The sequence below is a fragment of the Ambystoma mexicanum genome, chromosome 4q (genome assembly GCF_040938575.1).
Source record: "Ambystoma mexicanum isolate Mex_15411 chromosome 4q, UKY_AmexF1_1, whole genome shotgun sequence".
NCBI classification, from domain to species: Eukaryota; Metazoa; Chordata; class Amphibia; order Caudata; family Ambystomatidae; genus Ambystoma; species Ambystoma mexicanum.
In genome coordinates, this window is record NC_090928.1 from 831,183,112 (window position 1) to 831,202,394 (window position 19,283).

Here is a 19,283-nt window from a genome sequence, read left to right on the forward strand (position 1 = left end):
CTTAAGATTTCCAATGTTGTGTGAAACCCCCTATGACCGGCGGTGGCCGCATCATGGGCGTGACTTAACATCAGGCTTCGGAATGAGGTAGGAACCACCCACTGATCGTGGCCAGCTTTGGATTTCCTTACCAACAAACCGTCTTGGATTCGGAACATTTTTGGACATTTCATCAACACTCTTAGGTCCTCTTTCCCAATGTAATCGGTATCCGTCAGGGGAAAGTTCTCAGGGTCCTCAAGGTGCTGGTAAAATTTACCAATTATTGGATCCCCCTTCTGAGCTGTAATCAAATCAGCATCAGGGGTCTCCTTACTCCATTGTGCAATTGAAAGGTCGTTGTGAGCATTTGTCTGGGACCTAGTGATAGCAGTGACCTGGATTTCCCCCAACAGGGACTCAATCTCAATTAGATCCCCTTGGATGGCCCCGGTTTTGGCCAACTGATCAGCTAAGTCATTTCCAGTTTTGTCTGGTCCCTCTACTTTGGAATGACCCTTGATCTTTTTCCAATAGATGGTCATCCCATTCGATGTGACCAGATCATCAATGTTTTGGATCAACTTCCCATGTTTCAAGGGTTTGTTGTTAGCACATAACATGCCTCTGGTTTTCCAATTAACCAGGTGCTCCACGAACCCGTTCCGTACATAATCCGAATCTGTGATTATGACCAGTTCGTGGAGTTGATGCTGGACAGCAGTGAGGATGGCCTGATGCACAGCCATCAATTCTGCCACCTGACTACTTCGGGGACCAATTTTGTATCCAGCGGAGGGTTCTGGGGACTCATTCACCCATGCATTCCCTACGCCGGCCACCAGTTCTTTCTCCCCGTCGTTGTCAACATGGTAAGAGCATCCATCCACATACACTGTGGGCATTCCCTCACACTTGTCCTCTTCAAAGACTTTGTGTGGGGAATTAAGGTATGCCTCCGTGTTGTCCTTTATTTTTAGACTCTCGTCCTCGAGACAGTTTTCTCTGGCACAATCATGCAAGTCAGCCAGACCTTGCGCGAGGGGACTCTTCTTGTTTTGGCCATATCTGACCTCCACAGGAAAGCCTTGCATTGACAGAATCCAGGAAGTAATTCGGGAATTACTCACATTTCCGGCCCGGATTCGGTCACTTTGGAGATATTGCAGAGGCTGGTGAGGAGTCTCCACTATGATGTGTTCCCCCTGGATAAACGGGCGGTAATTCTTCAATGCCCATACCGTTGCCAGGAGTGCCTTCTCACAATCGTTGAATTTTTCCTCCACAGAGGATAAAGTTTTGCTCGCATAGGAGATTACTTTATTGACCTTGTCATGCTTTTGGTATAATACTGCCGTCAAACACGTATTAGAGAACCCCGTCTCCAGGAAGAACTCCTTGTTTCTGACAGGGTAAGCTAGGCAAGGCGCTTGTGAGAGGCTTCTTTTGAGTTGTCTTACTGCCTCGGATTGTTCTGGACCCCATTCCCACTTGACCCCCCCTTTCAGGAGATGAATCAGGGGTCTGGTGATCTCTGCGTAGCCCTCAATGAACTTTCTGCTGTAATTAGTCAGTCCAAGGAGGCTCCTTAGTTCCCGCAGAGTTGTGGGGTCTTTCAGTTTCTGAAGTGCTTCCACCTTCTTTTCCTGGGGACAGAGACCCTGAGGAGTAATCTCATGCCCCAAGAAATTAACACGGGTTCTACACCACTGTGCTTTCTGAAAGGAAAGTTTTGCTCCGGCGGCCCTCAACTGGGTCAGAACATAACGGATCTCCGCTATGTGTTCCTCCACAGATGTACTTTTAATGAGGACATCATCTACATAAGCCAGGTTACCCCTCGCACCCAGGTCGGGCATGGCCTTATGTAGGAAAATATTGAACTCATTACCGGAGTTGAGGTATCCGAAGGGAGTCCGGGTCCATGTATACTGCTGGCCCCCAAAGGTAAAAGCCAGCTTGTATTGGTCCTCCCTACTGACCGGCACGGTCCAGTATCCATTGGTCAGGTCTATTGCAGTGAATACCTGTGACCCCTGGATCTGGGCCAGCCCTTGGTCAATGTAGGGCAGAGGCCATCGGGAAGTATGGACCCGTTTGTTGAGCTCCCTAAGGTCAGCGCAGAGTCTCCACTGGCCGTTTGGCTTTAATATTCCCAGCACCGGATTATTGAAGGTGCTGTGGACTGGACGGATTATTCCCCGGGACTCAAGGTTCTTAATTATTTCAGTAAGGGACTCCATGGATGCGAGAGGCAAACGATATTGCTTCACAAACACAGGAGTCATGCCAGGGTCTGTGGGGATTGTTGTTGTGTGGATGTCAGTGCGACCACAGTCATACGAGTCTACCGCAAAGAGATCTTGGAAATCCAAGAAAACTTGTTTCAACTTTTGCTTTTGTTCCAGAGTCACACAGGCATCAGCTAGGTTGACTCTCTTCCACCATCTGCCTGAAGCCTGGAAAGACTTCTGGTTTGGCTATCTCCGCGGCCTCCTCCAGCTGGGTGGAGAAGTCCCTGGTCAGAGCGCTGATTTGGACCGGAGGCTTCAGGTGGGCAAGGCAGCCTTCATGAACCTGGAAAATCACCTCATCCCTCCTGAATTCACAAGTCACATCTTCCTTACCATAAGGGCAGGAAGTGTACACCAGGAAGTTCCCCCCATGCCGGGTAAAAATCCTGTCTGGTGTTGTATTGTCCTCACTGTCACTGTCAAAACAGTCCTTGGGGATTGGTCCTAACAGTTCATTTCTAAGATCAATGGAGAAATGTCGGTCATCAACCGCCATTCCAATAATGGTGCCTGCGGCTAGAGTAATACTCTTTAAGTCGCTGTTATCCCCCTCTATTGGAATGGTGTCATGTTCTATGTTGACTAATGGTGTTGGGTGTACCCCCAACCCTTGCTGTTGGAGAGAAGCATTTAGATGTATGTAAGCATCAGGGTTTTTCAACTCTTGTCCCCTTTTAACTTTCACTTCCAGGGAGAATTGTCGGGTCCTTTCTGGGATGGTGACTTCCTCTTTAACCTGAAATTCAACTGCATAAGGTAGCAATTGAGCTGACCTAAATGCTTTTTCTGGATCATCAAAGCCCATGGGATTATCCGCTAATCGGGACCAAGCTTTGAAGTTTATTAGGTCCAAACTAATGGCAAAGCGATTGAGAATGTCACTGCCTAAGTAAAAGGCGGCAGTGACGTCTCGCACGACCCAACAATTATGGACTATGCTCTTGTTGCCAATGGAGATTTTGAGTATACACCTGCTTGGCAGGAGATGTTTTGAATTGGGTGCTTCCAGGTCCATTTCCCATTTGTCTATCAGTTTGAAGGTGGGAATGGCTGGATCTTTTGGAAGTTGGCGAAACATGGCTTCGCTGATGAAGCTCTTACCGTTGTTCACACACACTCGAGCGAGAACAGAGTCCTTCCCATCATTTAACTGAACAGGGATGAACAACAGCTCTCCAATTTGCTGAATATCAGCCAGGCTTTGAGCTGATTTCACATCTTTCTGGACTATAGGAGTGGGAGTTTCAGATTGTGGATTGGTATAGAATTTCAAAGTGTTTCCTTCCAGCGTGGAATACCACTTTAGACTGGAAGGAAGGTTGATTTTCAGAAATAGAGAGGACCCCCCATCACCAGTCTGTTGTCCTACTGCTATTACTGTCACGTCTGGAATTTGGCTATTCTGGAAGTGAAATTCTACTTGGTCAGATTTTTGTTCAACCATGTGGCAGGTGCCGTTTAAACTAACATGGTTGACACTCCGTTTTAATTTTATTGGTCGGCTAGTCTGGGTCCAGAGGACCTTGTTTACGCAATCTATTAGGGGTGACAACCTTCTCAGGAGGTCATTCCCTAGTAAACAAGGGGTGCCCTCTGGGGTCACAACTATGACCGGGTGTTTCAACTTGTGTCGCCCAATTTTAATGTCCAAGTCTGCCGTCCCCTCAACGGGAATTTCCTTCCCGTCGAAGTTCTGGAGTTGCCCAGGAAGAGAGGTGAGAGGAATTTGGTAATTCTCTCCCCTTCCTGCATTCAGTTCGTCAAAGGCCCTTCTGGACAGAAGGGTAGCTTGAGATCCAGTGTCCACCAGTGCCGAGATTGTACCCTGCCCCTGTACTTGTACCGGGGCATAATATCTTCCCTCCTTCTCCTCAAGGGGGCACAGGTAATGTACATTTTTGGACAACTGGTGGGCTAACTTTCTGGTTTTGGACATCGATAGCGAAGAGATTTGGGCAGAATTCTGTGGAGAGTCTTGGGAATCTGAAAGAAAAAGTTGGCAACTGGAGATCAGAGCCATTGTGGGTTCCCCTGGTTCCGGTTCTGGGCTGCCCCCCCCTTTTTGGAGGCAGTCCCCAGGATGGGTTTGAACCAGGGGATTTTCTTGCTGTTGGTTCTGGGATGAGATGGTGGGCTGCGGTAGCTCAGTCTCCACATCTCCCCAGTCTGGATTTGCATCCCTAGGGACCCATTTTTCTTTGGGGGGAGTTCCCCCTCTCTGAAGGAGAAGATCCTTTTCCCAGGATCCTCTGAGGATCCCTCTCCCTCAAATTGGAAGATCTGTACCTCCTCCTCAAACTGAGTCTGTTTGGGTCTTTTGTTTCTCCTACCCCCCCTCTGCTCCTTAGGAGGCAGACTTTCAGGGGCAAGAGATTTCGTTTCCGGTTCCTGGGTTTCCAGGGGCTGTTTACAAGTGAGGAAGGAAGCTTCCTCCAAGGCTTTACACCCCCCTTCCCTTTGTGCCTCCTCCCTGGGAACCGGTGAGTTATCGGGGTGCTGCCCCCGTCATTGTTCTGGAGCACCAGGTCCAGAGTTGGGTGCGTTCTGCGCCGGCACGCCCATCTGAGGGTTCTGCTGAGCCCTCAGTATGTGACCCAGATCCCGCGCCATGTTTTGAACCTGGCGCTCTAACTGGGAAACCCGCTCAGGCTGATACGGGGCCCTGTTTTCTCCCCTGGGCTGATCCCGGGAAGGGTAGCTGTCCCTCCTCTGGTAATACCCCGGGTTGGGAAGATTTGGGTACCCCTCCACCCTTGGCCTCCCCTCTCCCGGATTCAGTGGTCTGGGCTCAGGGAATTGGGGAAAGAAGGATGGATGGTTTTGGGGCTGAAAGTCGGGTGGATATCTGGGGAAAAAGTTCTGCCCAGGGTTTGGTAAATTTCTGCCCTCCTGTGGGAAGTTTGGAGGGAAGTTCCCTGGGTTAGGTGCTTGGCTGGATCCCCCCCCTTGGGCTGGAGGAGTCCACACATAACCCAGGATGGGTCGATTTCCCTTGTAACGGGGACTTACATAATCAGGAGAGCGAGGGACCCCATTTGTGGGGCTGCCTCCCTGGCTCCCTGTCTGTGACTGGCCCGAGGACCTTCTGGGCCTAGCATTATTAGGTGCAGGTAGGTTTTTAGGCCCCCCCATCTCCAAATCCAAAATGGGGGTGACCTTTATCTCTGCCACCTTGGCAGCAGCAGGGGTGCTGTTGGCTTTGGGGTTTTTCTGGGCATTACTTTTGCTATCTACCGGTTTCTGCACCTCATAGATCCGGGTAGCCTGTTCAATGACCCAGTCTAAGGATCTTTTCTCGTGAAAATCCCTCACGAGCTGGGTCATGATGTATTTGGGCAAGGCATGAAAAAACGTATTAACGAATTCTCGACTGTCTGTGCGCACCCTTCTGGTGGTCTGCGCAAAAGCACGCTTTAACTCCTGCACAAATTCTTGTGGGGCCTGATCCTCCCCACATTGCAAATTGTAGGCTGCCTTGCGAGCCTCTTGAGGATTTCTGTGAACAGAAAAATGTTTCAAGATGGCCGCCTTATAGGTGGACCATCTTAAATGATTTTGGTCCTCCAGCCCTGCAAAGAAACTGGAGTATTCCGGGGAGAAGGTCCACTTTACATACTGAATACAGCTTTGGCTGTCCTTCAAATGGAAAGTCTCCATCATTTGTTCAAACAACTCTAAGTGCTCCCAAACAGAATACTTAGCGTTCTTATGGTAAGGCGTGATGACGCTCCTGATCGCCTTAATCTGCTTTAAGGGGTCCTTTAGCAAGGCCCTTTTTGCCTTATTGGCCTTTTTAGTTCGGGTAACCCTTGTCCATTCGTCCTCGGACTCAGAGGCACTGCTCCCAGAGGTTCCCGCCTGTTCTTCCAGGTTTTCCCGGATTCTGCGAGCCTGGGAATGGCTGGCAGAATGTGGGGACCTGGTCTCCTGTGTCCTGCGCAGTTCAGAGGAGTCTTCAGATTCCTCCTTGCTGCCAGGATTTGATGGGTACCCCCTCCACTGACCTAACTGGGCAGAGGTTTTCAGGATGCCCTTAATGGGCCTACTCTCCTGGGGTTCCCCATTGAACTGTACTGTACTTGGGTGCCCATACCCGGATGCCCACCCCTCCATTCCTGAGTGGTACTGGCCTATGAGCCCCATACTCTTAGCTGGATAGTAATCTGCCATCCCTGTGGCCCTGTGCTCATGTGCGCCAGGGGACATGGGGGTGGTAGAGTCCAGGGACTGGGGGAGATGAAGGCCCCTGGTGGTAGGGCTCCTGCGGTTATGGTCAGGAATCTCTCTTTCCCAGCGGACCTCATCTCTATCCGCCCCTGCTCCCTGTTGCAATGCAAGAGCCTGCATTTGTGCTTGCAGTTCCTCTGTTAAGGCCTTACTCGACTCTATCAGTCTCTCCTGCATCGCTACCTGTTGTTGGAGCCTATCATTGTGTTGGCAGAGAGCCTCATTCTCTCTCTGTGCTTCCTGATTGGTCCTGGAGTACTGGGCCAGTCTTTGCTGCAGGAGGGTTACCTCCTGGGCAATGTCCCTATTGGCCTGCTCCTTTCTTGCCAGAGCCTCTTCCACCCTCCTGGTGTGCTCTAACAAGTTCTGGTTTTCTTTTTGGAGGTCACCCAGCCCCTGGAGGGACAGGTGATTTTCTTCCATTTTCCTTTTTAAATGGCAGACTTCCTGGCCTAAGGTATCCCTTTCCTGACTGAGAGCCTGCATCTGTGCTGCCAGGTCGTCCCTTTGCCTTTGGAAGGCACCAGCATTCTGGCGCTCCTGATCAAACTCTGCCTGGGTATCCAGGTCTTTCAGAATTAGTTTGTTGCTCTCTGCCTTCACTCTATCTAGGTGGCCTTGCAGGGTGACTACCTGCTCAGCACATACCCTGTTGAAGTCCAGTTGTTGCTCCAGCTTTTTCTGGTTTTGCAGTAGGGAGTCCAAACCTTCTTGGTATTCCTTCTGCAAGGCCAGAAATCTGGTATCCTGTTCTACCTTTTTCTGTTGCAGCACATCCATATCCTTCTTTATTTTAATGATGTGCTGCCTACTATCATCTTCTGACTCCTGGCTCCTCTGCAGCCTCTGCTCAGAAGAGACCAGGTCAGATTGGACCTTCTCTAACGCCATCTGTTGCCTATTTGCCAGATTTTGGCTTTCAGCACATCTATCCTGCATGTCTCCCATATATAGGTACAGGTATGCCGCTATCCTAACAATCTTGTCGTGTTCATCTTTGGCCTTAGGAGCCATATATAGTTCACTCAGGGCCACATGTAATGGACCCTGATCTCTCCATAAGTCTGACCCTGTTTCAGTGACCTGTTGCGTGATGGCCTGCAACCAGACTGTTTGGTCCTGGTGAGTCCACTCACCTCTCACAAATAACTTATGTAAGAAGTGCTCTCTGGCTATTTTCATGTCTACCAAGGTCGTCATTCTAGAGATTGGTCTCTGTCCTGACTTACAGAAGTTAGTATTTTATTTTTGCAGAACAGAACATTTCTTGGAGTGTCCCTTTTGAGGAATGCTTCACAGCGTAATGCAGCGTGGTGATCCGACCGGATGTATGTATCCCGTCAGTTAGCACACTGTATTAAGCTGCACAAGTGGTAAATCTAACCCAACGTCTCGGCTCGAGCCCCCAATTTGTAAGAGGATTCAATTCAACACTACAGCTAAGTCAACGCCTAGTCTATAATACTGAATGAAAACCCTTATTGATATATCTTATGTCCATTTCATGCGTTCTGGATGACTACCCCTATATAACACCCCTCTCTTGGAATCCCCCTGACCCCACTGAGCCAAGAAGTAGTTCTGTTTTGCAAGTTAAAAGGTTTATTTGATAATTTAAACAATAGATATATATATGTCACACCTTATAATAAATTAATAACTGAATATCACACTTAATTGGATATGATAAAGATTAACAACGGAGAATCTGGCACTAACACGCTTCTCTATAATCAATAAGGAGTTGACATGAAATGGATAAGGTAGCACACAGGTGAATAGGAACAAAAGAAGAAGGTGGTACAAAATTCTTTATAGAGTTCAAATGGATGCAAGGTTGAATGAATGAAATGCAGTATAGAATTCAACAAAACAATGTAATCACTTTTCTCTGGCAATCCCCTCCCCCCCTTGATGCAAGGCAAGGAAATGGAAGGAAAACACACAGTTCTCAGAAATGCAATCAAATTTGATTCAGTTCACCCCAGCAAGCTTAGACTACAGAAGTTTGAAAACAAAGGCAAAATGCTTTGATATGTGCTAGCAATGGATGAGAAATATGCTGGAAATGCTTTTAATTCCCTTTCAGAGGTTCAGGGTGAGTGGTATCTAGTTAATATTAGTCCAGGCTCACACTAGCAATGATGCAGGGATAGTTAGCAGGTTAAACGAATTTCTGGCAAATGGAAGGCAAGCAGCAGCTGATTTTACATGTGGAGAAATTTGCAAATCGCGGTAAAATTCGCGGATTCGCCACGATTCTAAGCTTTCTAAGGAAAGTTACTGCAAGTCTCTAACCCAAACGGTTACAGAGTTATGACCGATTTAATAGAGGTCGTTTTTGGTTTTGCAAATTTTAAAAGCTCAAAATGACAAGTGGCAGATTTTGCAGCTAAAATGACAGTTGACAGCTAGGAGGCAGTTCTACTTAGGTTAATTAGATTGAATTATATGATTTTAACTAAGAGAGGTGTTCTGAGTTTTGCTGAGTACTCACAAGAGATTTTGAACCGGAAAGCGACTTGGTCACGGACTTCAGTCTGGTCAGGTCTTCCCGGGTTCTGCTCACAGCGCCTGGCCTCTGGAACTGCTCACAGCATCGGGGTCAGCACTCTGGATACAATGGCCTGGTCTCTGCTAGGCACTGGTTCTCTGGGTCGGGTCCTGCCTTCTCTTTGGATATTTCTGTCACCGGGTTCTTGCAAAAGTTCTTGGCAAAATTCAGACGGCTCGCCCGGCTGTCTGAAGAGTTCAGTTGCAAAAATATTTTGAGGCCTGCTGACAAATACTCTTGCTGGCAGTGGCCTTTTTGGTTAAGGTTCTGAAGTCTCTGTTTATCTTGGAGTCTAAGTGTTGGCTCTTTGAAGATTGATGGAGGTAAGTATGGATTTTTCCGGCAGAGCGTCCCCCTGCAGATGGAATTGAAGGTCCCTATCTGTCCTGTCTGTCTGCTTTTATGTGTTTAGAATGTGGGTGTGTTCTAGCATCACTGACCCTACCTCTCTCTCAGCTTCTAATTGGTCAAACTTCCATTTATCATTTGATTGGGGAATGAACTGTGAGTCAGAGGGATGTCATTTTATGGCTTGCAGATAGGACACTCCTCTGTCAGATTGCACACATTCTATATTTGATAATAAAAGACATATTTCACAGTTACACAGTTGCTTGAAATTACATATACATGGTGTGGCTGAATTTAGCCATGTCTCTGTCCAAATCTGCTGTTTCTAAGAGCTTGCATTCAGAAATGGCACATAATTGACTTTTTAACTGATTTTTCACTTTCTGACATTGACCCAACTTTACATACATGTGCGCAGGGAGTATGGACATTAACTGATGAAGTTTCAGATTTTTAACATGCATACATTTAGAGTAATATCCACTTTTCCGCTAAAACCACCCTGAACATACCACCGGTTCTAAAAACCTCTTAAACTGTGGGCAGAAAAATCACAAGAATTATGATATCATTTATAACATTTTCACATGTCCGCTCTATGAATGATCCATCTTTTTAAAGTTATGTTCTGGCTCCAAAGGGGTGTGGTTTCCTCTCAGCACAAGGTAGAAATACTGGTTTATCCAGTTCTGCCAAGCCAGCTTGCTCTCACAGGTAGTGCCCCTCCCCTTTCCTCAGGAGGAAGCCACTTTTTACGACCATTTACGACTCCTGCCAATAAAACCTTTGCCTGAGCCAGGATAGGGCTTTGTTCACTTTCCTGCAGAGCACAGGTAATTCAATTATCAGATAGATGGCATATCCTTAGTGTGAGCAGCAAAAGGGCAGCTAGGCCTGGGAACACAGCTGTGACTCAAGTTTCACTCCTGATGGGGGTAGTTGCCAGGCAGAATTCAGTTCCTTAAGCCAGGTTTCAGATAAAATGTCACTTTTTGTTCCCCAGTTCCTGCATTCAAATAAAACTAAACATTTTTACATATGCAGCTAGAATGCTGATTCTAAGTGCAAAACTATGACATTCCAACAGTTACAAAGGCATGTGACACCAAACATAGGTCACTCATTTAATCTAAACATTTTCGATTTTAGTGTCTTTAAATCCAGTGCAACTTAAACTGCTGACTCCATAGCTCAGCCAGTTTTGTTATAAACCTTCAAGTCACTTCAGAATATAACTTTAGATTGTATCCACCTCTCAGTAAGTCTTTCTTTGGCCTGTTTTGGGTTCATTCATTTTTACACAAAAAAGTAAAATCTGGTGTTGTTTTAAATTGCCGGCTTTTGGATAGTGGTGAGTACTGGTACTGCACCCATTTTTGAGATTTAAGAAATGAATTCCCCACCATTCTAGGTTGCATTTGGCAATCAGCATTGCCATTCCCAATGGTTTCAGACTACTGTGCGGGTAGTCCAATGGTGGTTTTAAAGCGCTTTGAAGCTAACCGGCGCTACTGTTTTTCCTTTGGCAACCCATTTCCCTCATGGCAACCCGGCCTTTCATTCTCGCACTGGTGGGTGGCAAGTGAGGCAACCATTTTGGTGTGCGCACAAACTGCGCAGCTTTCCTGGATTTCGGCGCACATGTGGGTTTTCCGCCATCTTGAATTTTCTAAGCCCACAGCACCAAATGTTGTGGCATGATAGCTTAAACGTGGGTCAGGACACCCAACAATTATCTGAAAAATCTGTATTGAGAATGGAATCTCTCTGTTAAAGGCAAAACGTCTGAATTGATTGAAAGGTTGTTAGAGAAACAAAGTCTGGGGGGTGGGTCTGAAATACCTGCCCCCTCAGCAAATGTGGAAAATATTGAGGATGATAATGTGTCTATTATGGATGAGTTAGGGAAGGTAGATGTGTCTCACAATGTAGGCCTCACTGCTCCCTTACCTGCTCAACAACCTCAACCTTTGTCCACTGGGACCCCTACAGGTCCTACACTCAGTCCTGAATTCATTGCTCTAGAAAAGATGAGGCTTGAATTGGAATTTAAACGTTTAAATGCTCAAACTGAACAAAAACATCAAGAACATAAGCTCAGAGAAATGGAGATGAACCATGCCTTAGAAATGAAAAAGTTGCCTATTGAAAATGATTCTCTCCCGAAGTCTTATAGGTCTTCCAGCCCTAAGAGACCCTGTATGCCTAAATAAATTGTGGGTATGTATGAGGTTAAGCTTGATATTTTGGATTGGTTTGCAATGTTTGAATATAACCATTGGATCCAGGACATTACAGGGAATCAGTTGCTTCCTTGGCTCTTCTCTAGGCTACCCACTGTTGCATCTGATATTATGATGGAGTTGGGGGAGGTGGGTAGGATGGATTATGAGTGTGTGAAGCTAGCTTTAATTGCTAAATTTGGCAAGACCCCTTCCCAGTACCTTAAGAGGTTTAGGACCCTCAAAAAGCATGATGTTACCCCTTGGGCTACCTGGGTGTGTGACTGTTTGAAAAAACTTAGATGGTTGGGTAAAGGGTTACAGAGTGAACACTTATGAAGGTATGAGAAATCTTGTTATGTTGGAGTCAATTTATGATGCCTGCTCTCCTGAGCTCAGACAGCACTTGGCTGATTCTAAGGAGATAGATCCAAATAAGTTAGCTAAGGCTGCTGACTTCTGAGTGGCCAATAGGGCTACTCACAAGGATTCTGGGGCCACTCAGAAGAAGGATGAGGGAAAGGAGCCAAAGAAAGATAACACAGAGAATTATAATACTTCCAAACCAAAAGATGGTCACAAACAGCAACATAAGGGTAAACCACAAGGGAAACCGAATCAGGCTAGTGCACCAGACAGAGGTCATAACAAATCCCCATTCATCAAGACATTTAGGAAATGTTATGTTTGTGGGTCAACTGACCATGTGAAAGGGGATCCCATATGTAAGGGTAAAACTTCATGGGTCCACACTGTCTCCTTAGCCTTCTCCCCAGAGGAAGAAGGACCTGTGGCAAGTGGAAACTTTCACCTACTGGCTGATGAACCCATGAGAGTCTCATCTAGTGTTTCTCTAGTGTCCCTGGGCTTGTGGGAACAACAGAATTTAGATGTCTATAATTCCATCCCAGATAATACTAAAGAGTATTATAAAGATAGTGTTCTTGTGAATGGCCAGGAGACTCCTGCCATCAGAGACACTGGAGCCAGCATAACTGTGGTGGATGAATCATTTTTCAAGGTGGAGGATGTTGCTAAGGCACCCAAACACTTCCCCAAGTTAGCTGGAGGCCCTGTGCAAATGCTAGCAGCTCTCATCCAGTGTAATTATATGACTGTCAAGATACCTGTTAGTGTGCAGAGTGAAGTGCCTGGGAGAGTCCTGTTGGGTAATGAGCTGAGAATTCTTGGAGTTGTGTCAAGAACCCCCAGGCCTCCCAGTAAAAGGAAACAGGACCTCACCAGGCCTGCAAGGGAGAGGACCTTGAGAGGCTTTCCATAGGAGTTGATAGAGGAAGCTCCCACTCCACAGGAGTTGCTCACTGCTATTTTTGAAAAGAAAGAGGCAAAAGGGAAACCCAAGACCTCAAGGAAAAAGACAGACAGCACCCCGTGCTACCAATAAGGACATCCCCAAGGCTGCTCAAGGTCACACCTGTGACTCCTCCACCTGCTGAGGCAGAGTGTGAGGTACAACCATGTGTGGTTGATCCAGTTTCTGAAGAGTCAGATCTGGAGGAAGACACTGTTTTGGTTGGAGATCTTGACCCTGTTGACCATCCTGAGCTGCAGTCTTTACTGGCAGAAGGTGGACCCAACAGGGCAGACTTCAGCATAGTACAACAAGAGTGTCCTACTCTCGAAGGTCTTCGACAACATGCTGCTTCTCAACTTGATGGGCAAGAAGTTGGAAAGCATAGGTTGAGCTGGGAAGATGGCCTCTTCTACAGTGAACCAACTGAGTCAATCCCTGGGGACTGAACAAGAAATGTAATGCCCCATGCAAACAGACTCCAGTTCCTACAGGTGGCCCACAAGATACCTTTGGCTAGTCATTTGAGCTTCAAAAATACCAAGGAAAGGCTCTCCCTATACTTCTACTGGCCTAAGATGGGTTCAGAAGTTGACAAATTCTATAGGAGGTGTCACACTTGCCAAACCTCTGGCAAGAGTGGAGACAAGAATGTGGCACCCCTTGTGCCCTTCCCAGTGGTGGGAGTTCCTTTTGAGAGGGTGGGCATCAACATTGTTGGTCCCCTTGACCCTCCCACATCTTCAGGGAACAGGTTTATCCTGGTTGTCGTAGACCATGCTACTAGATACCGAGAAGCAATACCTATGAGGACTGTTACGCTCAGGCTGTGGCTAAGGCTCTACTTGGTATTTTTACCTGAGTAGGGTTTCCTAAGGAAGTGATATCCGACAGGAGATCCAATTTTATGTCCCACTACATGCAAGACATGTGGAAAAACGGTGGTGTCACTTACAAGTTCTCTACATCCTACTATCCACAGACAAATGGACTGGTAGAGAGGTGTAATCATACTATGAAGAGCATGATAGGTACTTTAGAGGAACCCCTTAAAAGAAAGTGGGACCTTTTACTGCCATGTCTTCTATTTGCTTATAGAGAAGTCCCTCTGGAGGGAGTTGGATACAGTAACTTTGAACTTCTCTATGGCCATCCCGTCAGAGGCCCCTAGGCCCTGATCAAGGAGGGGTTGGAGAGTGCTCCTTCCCCCAAGCCAGTCAGAGTGACTGACTATGTGATAGGTCTCAGGAGGAGAATGTCACACATGATGGCAGGAGCTAGTGATAACTTAAAAGCAGGTCAGGCTCTGGTCAAACATTGACATGACCAGAAGGCCAGCATCGTTGAGTTTACTCAAGACCACCTTGTATTAGTTATGGTGCCAACAAGGCAGGGGGCCTTGCAGGAAAAATGTATAGGACCCGTCAAGGTTGTGGGTGAACTATTTGGTGGACTTAGGCAGACCTAAGGAGGCTCCCAGAGTCTTTCACACCAACCGTTTGAAGGCATATGTCTTGAGACCAGATGTGGGATCTTTGCTTCTAGCTTCAGCTCAAGAGTAGGAGGAGAGTGAAGCTCTACCTGACCTCCTCAGAGGCCAACCTTTAAATGAGAACATAGAAGGAGTCAATATTTCTTCTCAACTGACATCTGAACAACAGGAGGAGTGCAAAGTTCTGTTAAATCAGTTTGCCTTCCTGTTTTCACTTTCACCAGGCTTGATCCCTTGGGGTCATCATGATATTCTCACTGGTGACTGTTTACCTGTGAAAAGCAGAGTTTACAGAATGTCAGAACATGTGACATCCCACATCAAAGGAGAGGTCAACAAGATGCTTGATCTTGGGGTCATAGAGCCATCTACAAGTCCATGGTCTAGTCCAGTTGTTCTAGTACCAAAGGCAGGATCCAAGGAGTTGAGATTATGTGTGGACTATAGAGCTCTAAATGCAGTCACTAAGACTGATGTCCATCCTTTCCCAAGGACAGATGAACTGGTGGATAGACTTGGTTCAGTCAAGTACCTCAGTACATTTGACCTAACAACCGGCTATTGGCAAATGGACCTGACAGACCATGCCAAGGAGAAAACTGCATTCTCAACCCCAGCAGGCCTCTACCAGTTTACGCTTATGCCTTTTGGACAAAAGAATGCACCTTCTACATTCCAAAGGATGGTCAATCAAGTTCTGAATGGGACCTTCTACTTCTCTTAATACATACAGACCAGACCGGTTTTATTAAGTTTAGGCAAACGCACAACAACATATGTAGAGTGTGTCGCATCCTAGAGAATCTGGAAAGAAACAGACTCCAGCAGTTCTGGTTTAAATTGATGGAGAAAAGGCATTTGAATGCGAGGAATGGTTGTTTCTCTTTCTAGCATTAGAAAATATGGGATTTGGACCAAAATACAATGGGTGGGTGAAGGCAAACTATAAAGAACCTACAGCTGGGCTATTAATAAATAGCCACCTATCTTCTATTATTCCTCTTGAGCGTGGTACAAAGCAAGGGTGTCCCCTATCACCTATGTTATATGCATTTTATTTGGAACCATCATTAGCCTTAATTAGGCAAACTGACGACATCAAGGGTATTATGTTTGGTGGTACATGTCACAAGATTATGGCCTATGCAGACAACATGCTCAAGTACGCTACAGGTGGCTACCAGGGTATTTGAAGAATTTGTAAAGGTGGCAGGTTAAAAAATAAGTGCGCATAAATCAGAGATCCTAAATATATGGATGTATACGGTTTGGCCGTGGCACAATTGTTTGTGGCCAAATTTACCAATCATCACAATGTCCTTATTGAATGTGATGCCCTTCAGAATATCCCCAGCCCTCAACCAGTTCTGGAAGGGTCAACGAATGATATCTTCAAGGAAAATGTCAGTAATCATTAAACTGGTATTCTCACCTTCAACGTCTTCCATCTTAGTTTTGCGTTGCCGCCTTTTTTGTAGAGACCTCTGCTGTTTCTAGGCCTGTGTGGTAAAAAAAGCACATTAATGCACGTCTGCAATTGGTACTAAACCCTAAAACAGGCTTTCCATATAGAATGTGTTTTCATTGTATTCTGTTTCTAAAAAACGTTTAACATACCTTCACAAATGTAATCTGCCTTTCACTTTTATTTCAGTGATATTCAAGATAATATAAATATACGACACATAGGAAGAAATGCCTTTGCAGGACTGAGTTCGGAAAGCTTAACTATGTAAGTAGATTCACAGTTCTGTATAGATGTCACCATCATTAATCACTCTTCTTCTGTATTGGGACATTTGTAATTATCGCTTGGTCATTGAAACCTAATATCGAAATGTGCAGTACACACCATTCCACTTTTTAAAATGTAGAATGTAACCATGATACTACATAAAAATGTAACTAATGTCACACCGTTTTATAGCATGTGTCTAACAGATGTATAATCCAGCGGGATTCTTATACAATCCTACACATGCTTGGGGTGGTTTCTGATGTGAAGGCTAACGAGAATGTGGCCTGAAGCCTGCAAACCAATTCTGTGGGAGGTTCCATTATGAACCTGGACGCATGAGATTACAGTATCTATAGTGATGTGATCCAGAGAAAGTATATATGGTTTATAGGGTGAGTTCACGATTGCTACAATCAGGACACATTTTTTGTGAACAGCTGAACTGTCATTCTCATGGTAAGAAGTTGGGAAAAATCTCGTGCCCAGATTATCTAACGTTTACACGAGTTCTAAAAAGTGAGCAAATGCTTTGATAATATAGAATGAAGCAAACAGTTTTTGTCAGCATCGTTATTATGTGAAAAACATTTGCGCTGGGGCAAACATAAATCATACTGGTTTGTATGTTTACTGCACAACATACACATTCATTTGGTTGCTACATTTCATTTCATTTAACTCATCAAACATAGTAAATAAAATAGTCTGTTTCCTTAGTGCCCTTGTGAAAACAATTTTAGGTAATACAAATTAGGGTTAAATCTGTTTGCTCGAATCACAATTATCTAAGCAGTAAAATCGGCACTAAATTAATTGGCTCCACTTTTTTGCACCAGTACAAAGCTTTGATAATCTGGCAAGGGCATTTGAGAGTCATTTTACCTCAATTGACAATTAATGCTGCTGCTTCATTCCAAAATCTCTCCCTTCAGCAGATCATTTTCGCATAGAGACCAGCAGTGCCAAAGCTGTAATGAATCTTGCATCCCCATTTACACCTTCACTCTCTCACGTTCGGCAATCGTAGAAACACAGATTGTTATGAGGAAACAAGATCCATTACAATAAAGGAACTCTTGGGGCATGATTACAGAGATGTTGCCCCGGTGCAAGTGCAAAGTGTGCACAGTATTAGCACTAGGGCAAAGTTTGCCCTATTTTTAAAAAACAATGGGCCGCATTAGAAAAAGATACCACCTTGACAAGTGCAGTTTGGCTTATTAAAAGCACTAGGGTTACAATTGCCAGAGTGCTAAAAAGATACAATTTTTATGCATTTTTGCATCAGGGCAAAGTTTGCCCTAGTGCTATACCATTCCGTATTAGCACTAGGGCAAACTTTGCCCTGGTGCAAAAATGTAGTGAAAATGCATCTTTTTTGCACCAGCGCAATTTTTTCCCGGGTGCTTTTAATATGCCGAACTGCACTTGCCGAGGTGTAATGGATTTTTAATGTGTCCCAGTGTTTTTAAAAATAGGGCAAACTTTGCCCTAGTGCTAATATCGTGCAAACTTTGTACTTGAACCGGTGCAAAGTTTCTGTAATCTGGCCCCAGGTAAAAAAGCCTTACCTGGCTGCATGCGCCAATCAGCAAAAAAGCCTGAAGCAGTGCAAGAGCGAAGCCTGTTTGTGTATTGTTTTAGCCAAGGACATAGCAAGAAGCGAGGAGCATGTCTGTAACAGGCATAACTGATACATTTATTTTGGGGGAAAAGAGGTGTGAGCTGTAAGGTGCAACGTTTGCCACTGGGGATTTAATGGAAACTGACATAATGGTGAGAGGCATCAAAGGCACACACCTGTGAATGATGAATTGCCTATGCCTGGATTTTGTTTATGGGGCTCTTTTCCCACCAAAACTAAAACTTGCTGGATTGAAGGTTTTAAATTAATAATAACCTCTGGCATTGCTTCGGGCAACCTTCCGTCGCAAAATAATTTTAGTTTGCCATTCTAGATTGGGGGCAGTCATTTGAAACCAGTCTGGTCCTGCCACCAGTAGTCTTTAGAGTTATCTTTCGTCAAAGTGAAAGGTGCTTCCAGAGGGTTTTCTCCTACGTCACAATGCCCATCCCCTTTTTAAATGTCTTTGTATTCCAATTCTCTTTACATAACTTTTTTTATTTCCTTTTTATATTCATGGTTATTTCATTTCCTTTTTTATACTACATTTTGGTTATCACGGTCATTTTATTACCATAAGACATACGATATTAAAACTGGCCCCACGCCCAGAGGGTAGGGCATTTGGTGAAAGGTAGGCAGGTGGTACCTGGTGGTCTGAACAGTGTTCACAATAGATGTTCATCAGTTTTTATTACACAGAGAAACACTTTTACACAGAGAGAAACTTTTACAGGAGTATAAACATACATGGTGGATGTTGGAATGTTGGAAAGATCACACACATTTTACATTTCAAACCAATGTTTCTCTGTCTTTATTACACACCATGGGTTACTTTTACACAAACTATAATATTATATTTTTAAAATGTGAGAGCTTGTGGTGGTGGATCATTTTGTTTATATCAACACAGCAAACATCTTTACAGAAAATGACATATTTGAAAGCACTGAAACAGATCAGGACACACAGGGAAAACATTTGTTTTATTTCCACTCTGACATCTCTGACATTTTAAGCCAATGCTCATCAGTCTTTATTATATACCATGGGTCACCTTTACACAACATATATTACATTTGTCATAGGTGAGAGTTAACAGTGGGTGATAATTTTGTGTCTTTCAACATGGCAGCCGATTTTTAAAAATATATATATATTATGGACAAATCAGGATAAATGTTTTTTTATGTACAGTCTTACATCTTTTAAACCATAATTGACAGTCAGTGAAGATCCTTCTTTATTGCACACAATGAGAGGCAACCGAACAGGTAAAAATGCATTTCTATTTTGATTGGTGCCGTGTCAGAATAAACTTGCAAGGGAGACATTTGCGGAAAGAATGGCAAGGAGTAGAGCCACGAGTGATGGCCTGACAGAGTTGCTACTGTTCATCGATTTAAAGAGTCTATTTTTAGTTCATCCAAGTGTTCACGGTTGGAGGCCTTACCCACCATTGTGAATGTACATCTCGTTAAACGGCT

At 45.0% G+C, this 19,283-nt stretch overlaps 1 protein-coding gene across 1 annotated transcript in view; it reads left to right on the forward strand.

The window, feature by feature from the left end:
- The window catches only part of FSHR (follicle stimulating hormone receptor), a 2,702,145-nt gene that overhangs the window by 2,068,894 nt on the left and 613,968 nt on the right, over positions 1 to 19,283 (forward strand). Inside the window, exon 6 of the mRNA XM_069608399.1 lies at positions 16,086 to 16,163. Within this exon, the coding sequence (XP_069464500.1) occupies positions 16,086 to 16,163 (78 nt within the window). The remainder of the gene's footprint in view (positions 1 to 16,085; positions 16,164 to 19,283) is intronic.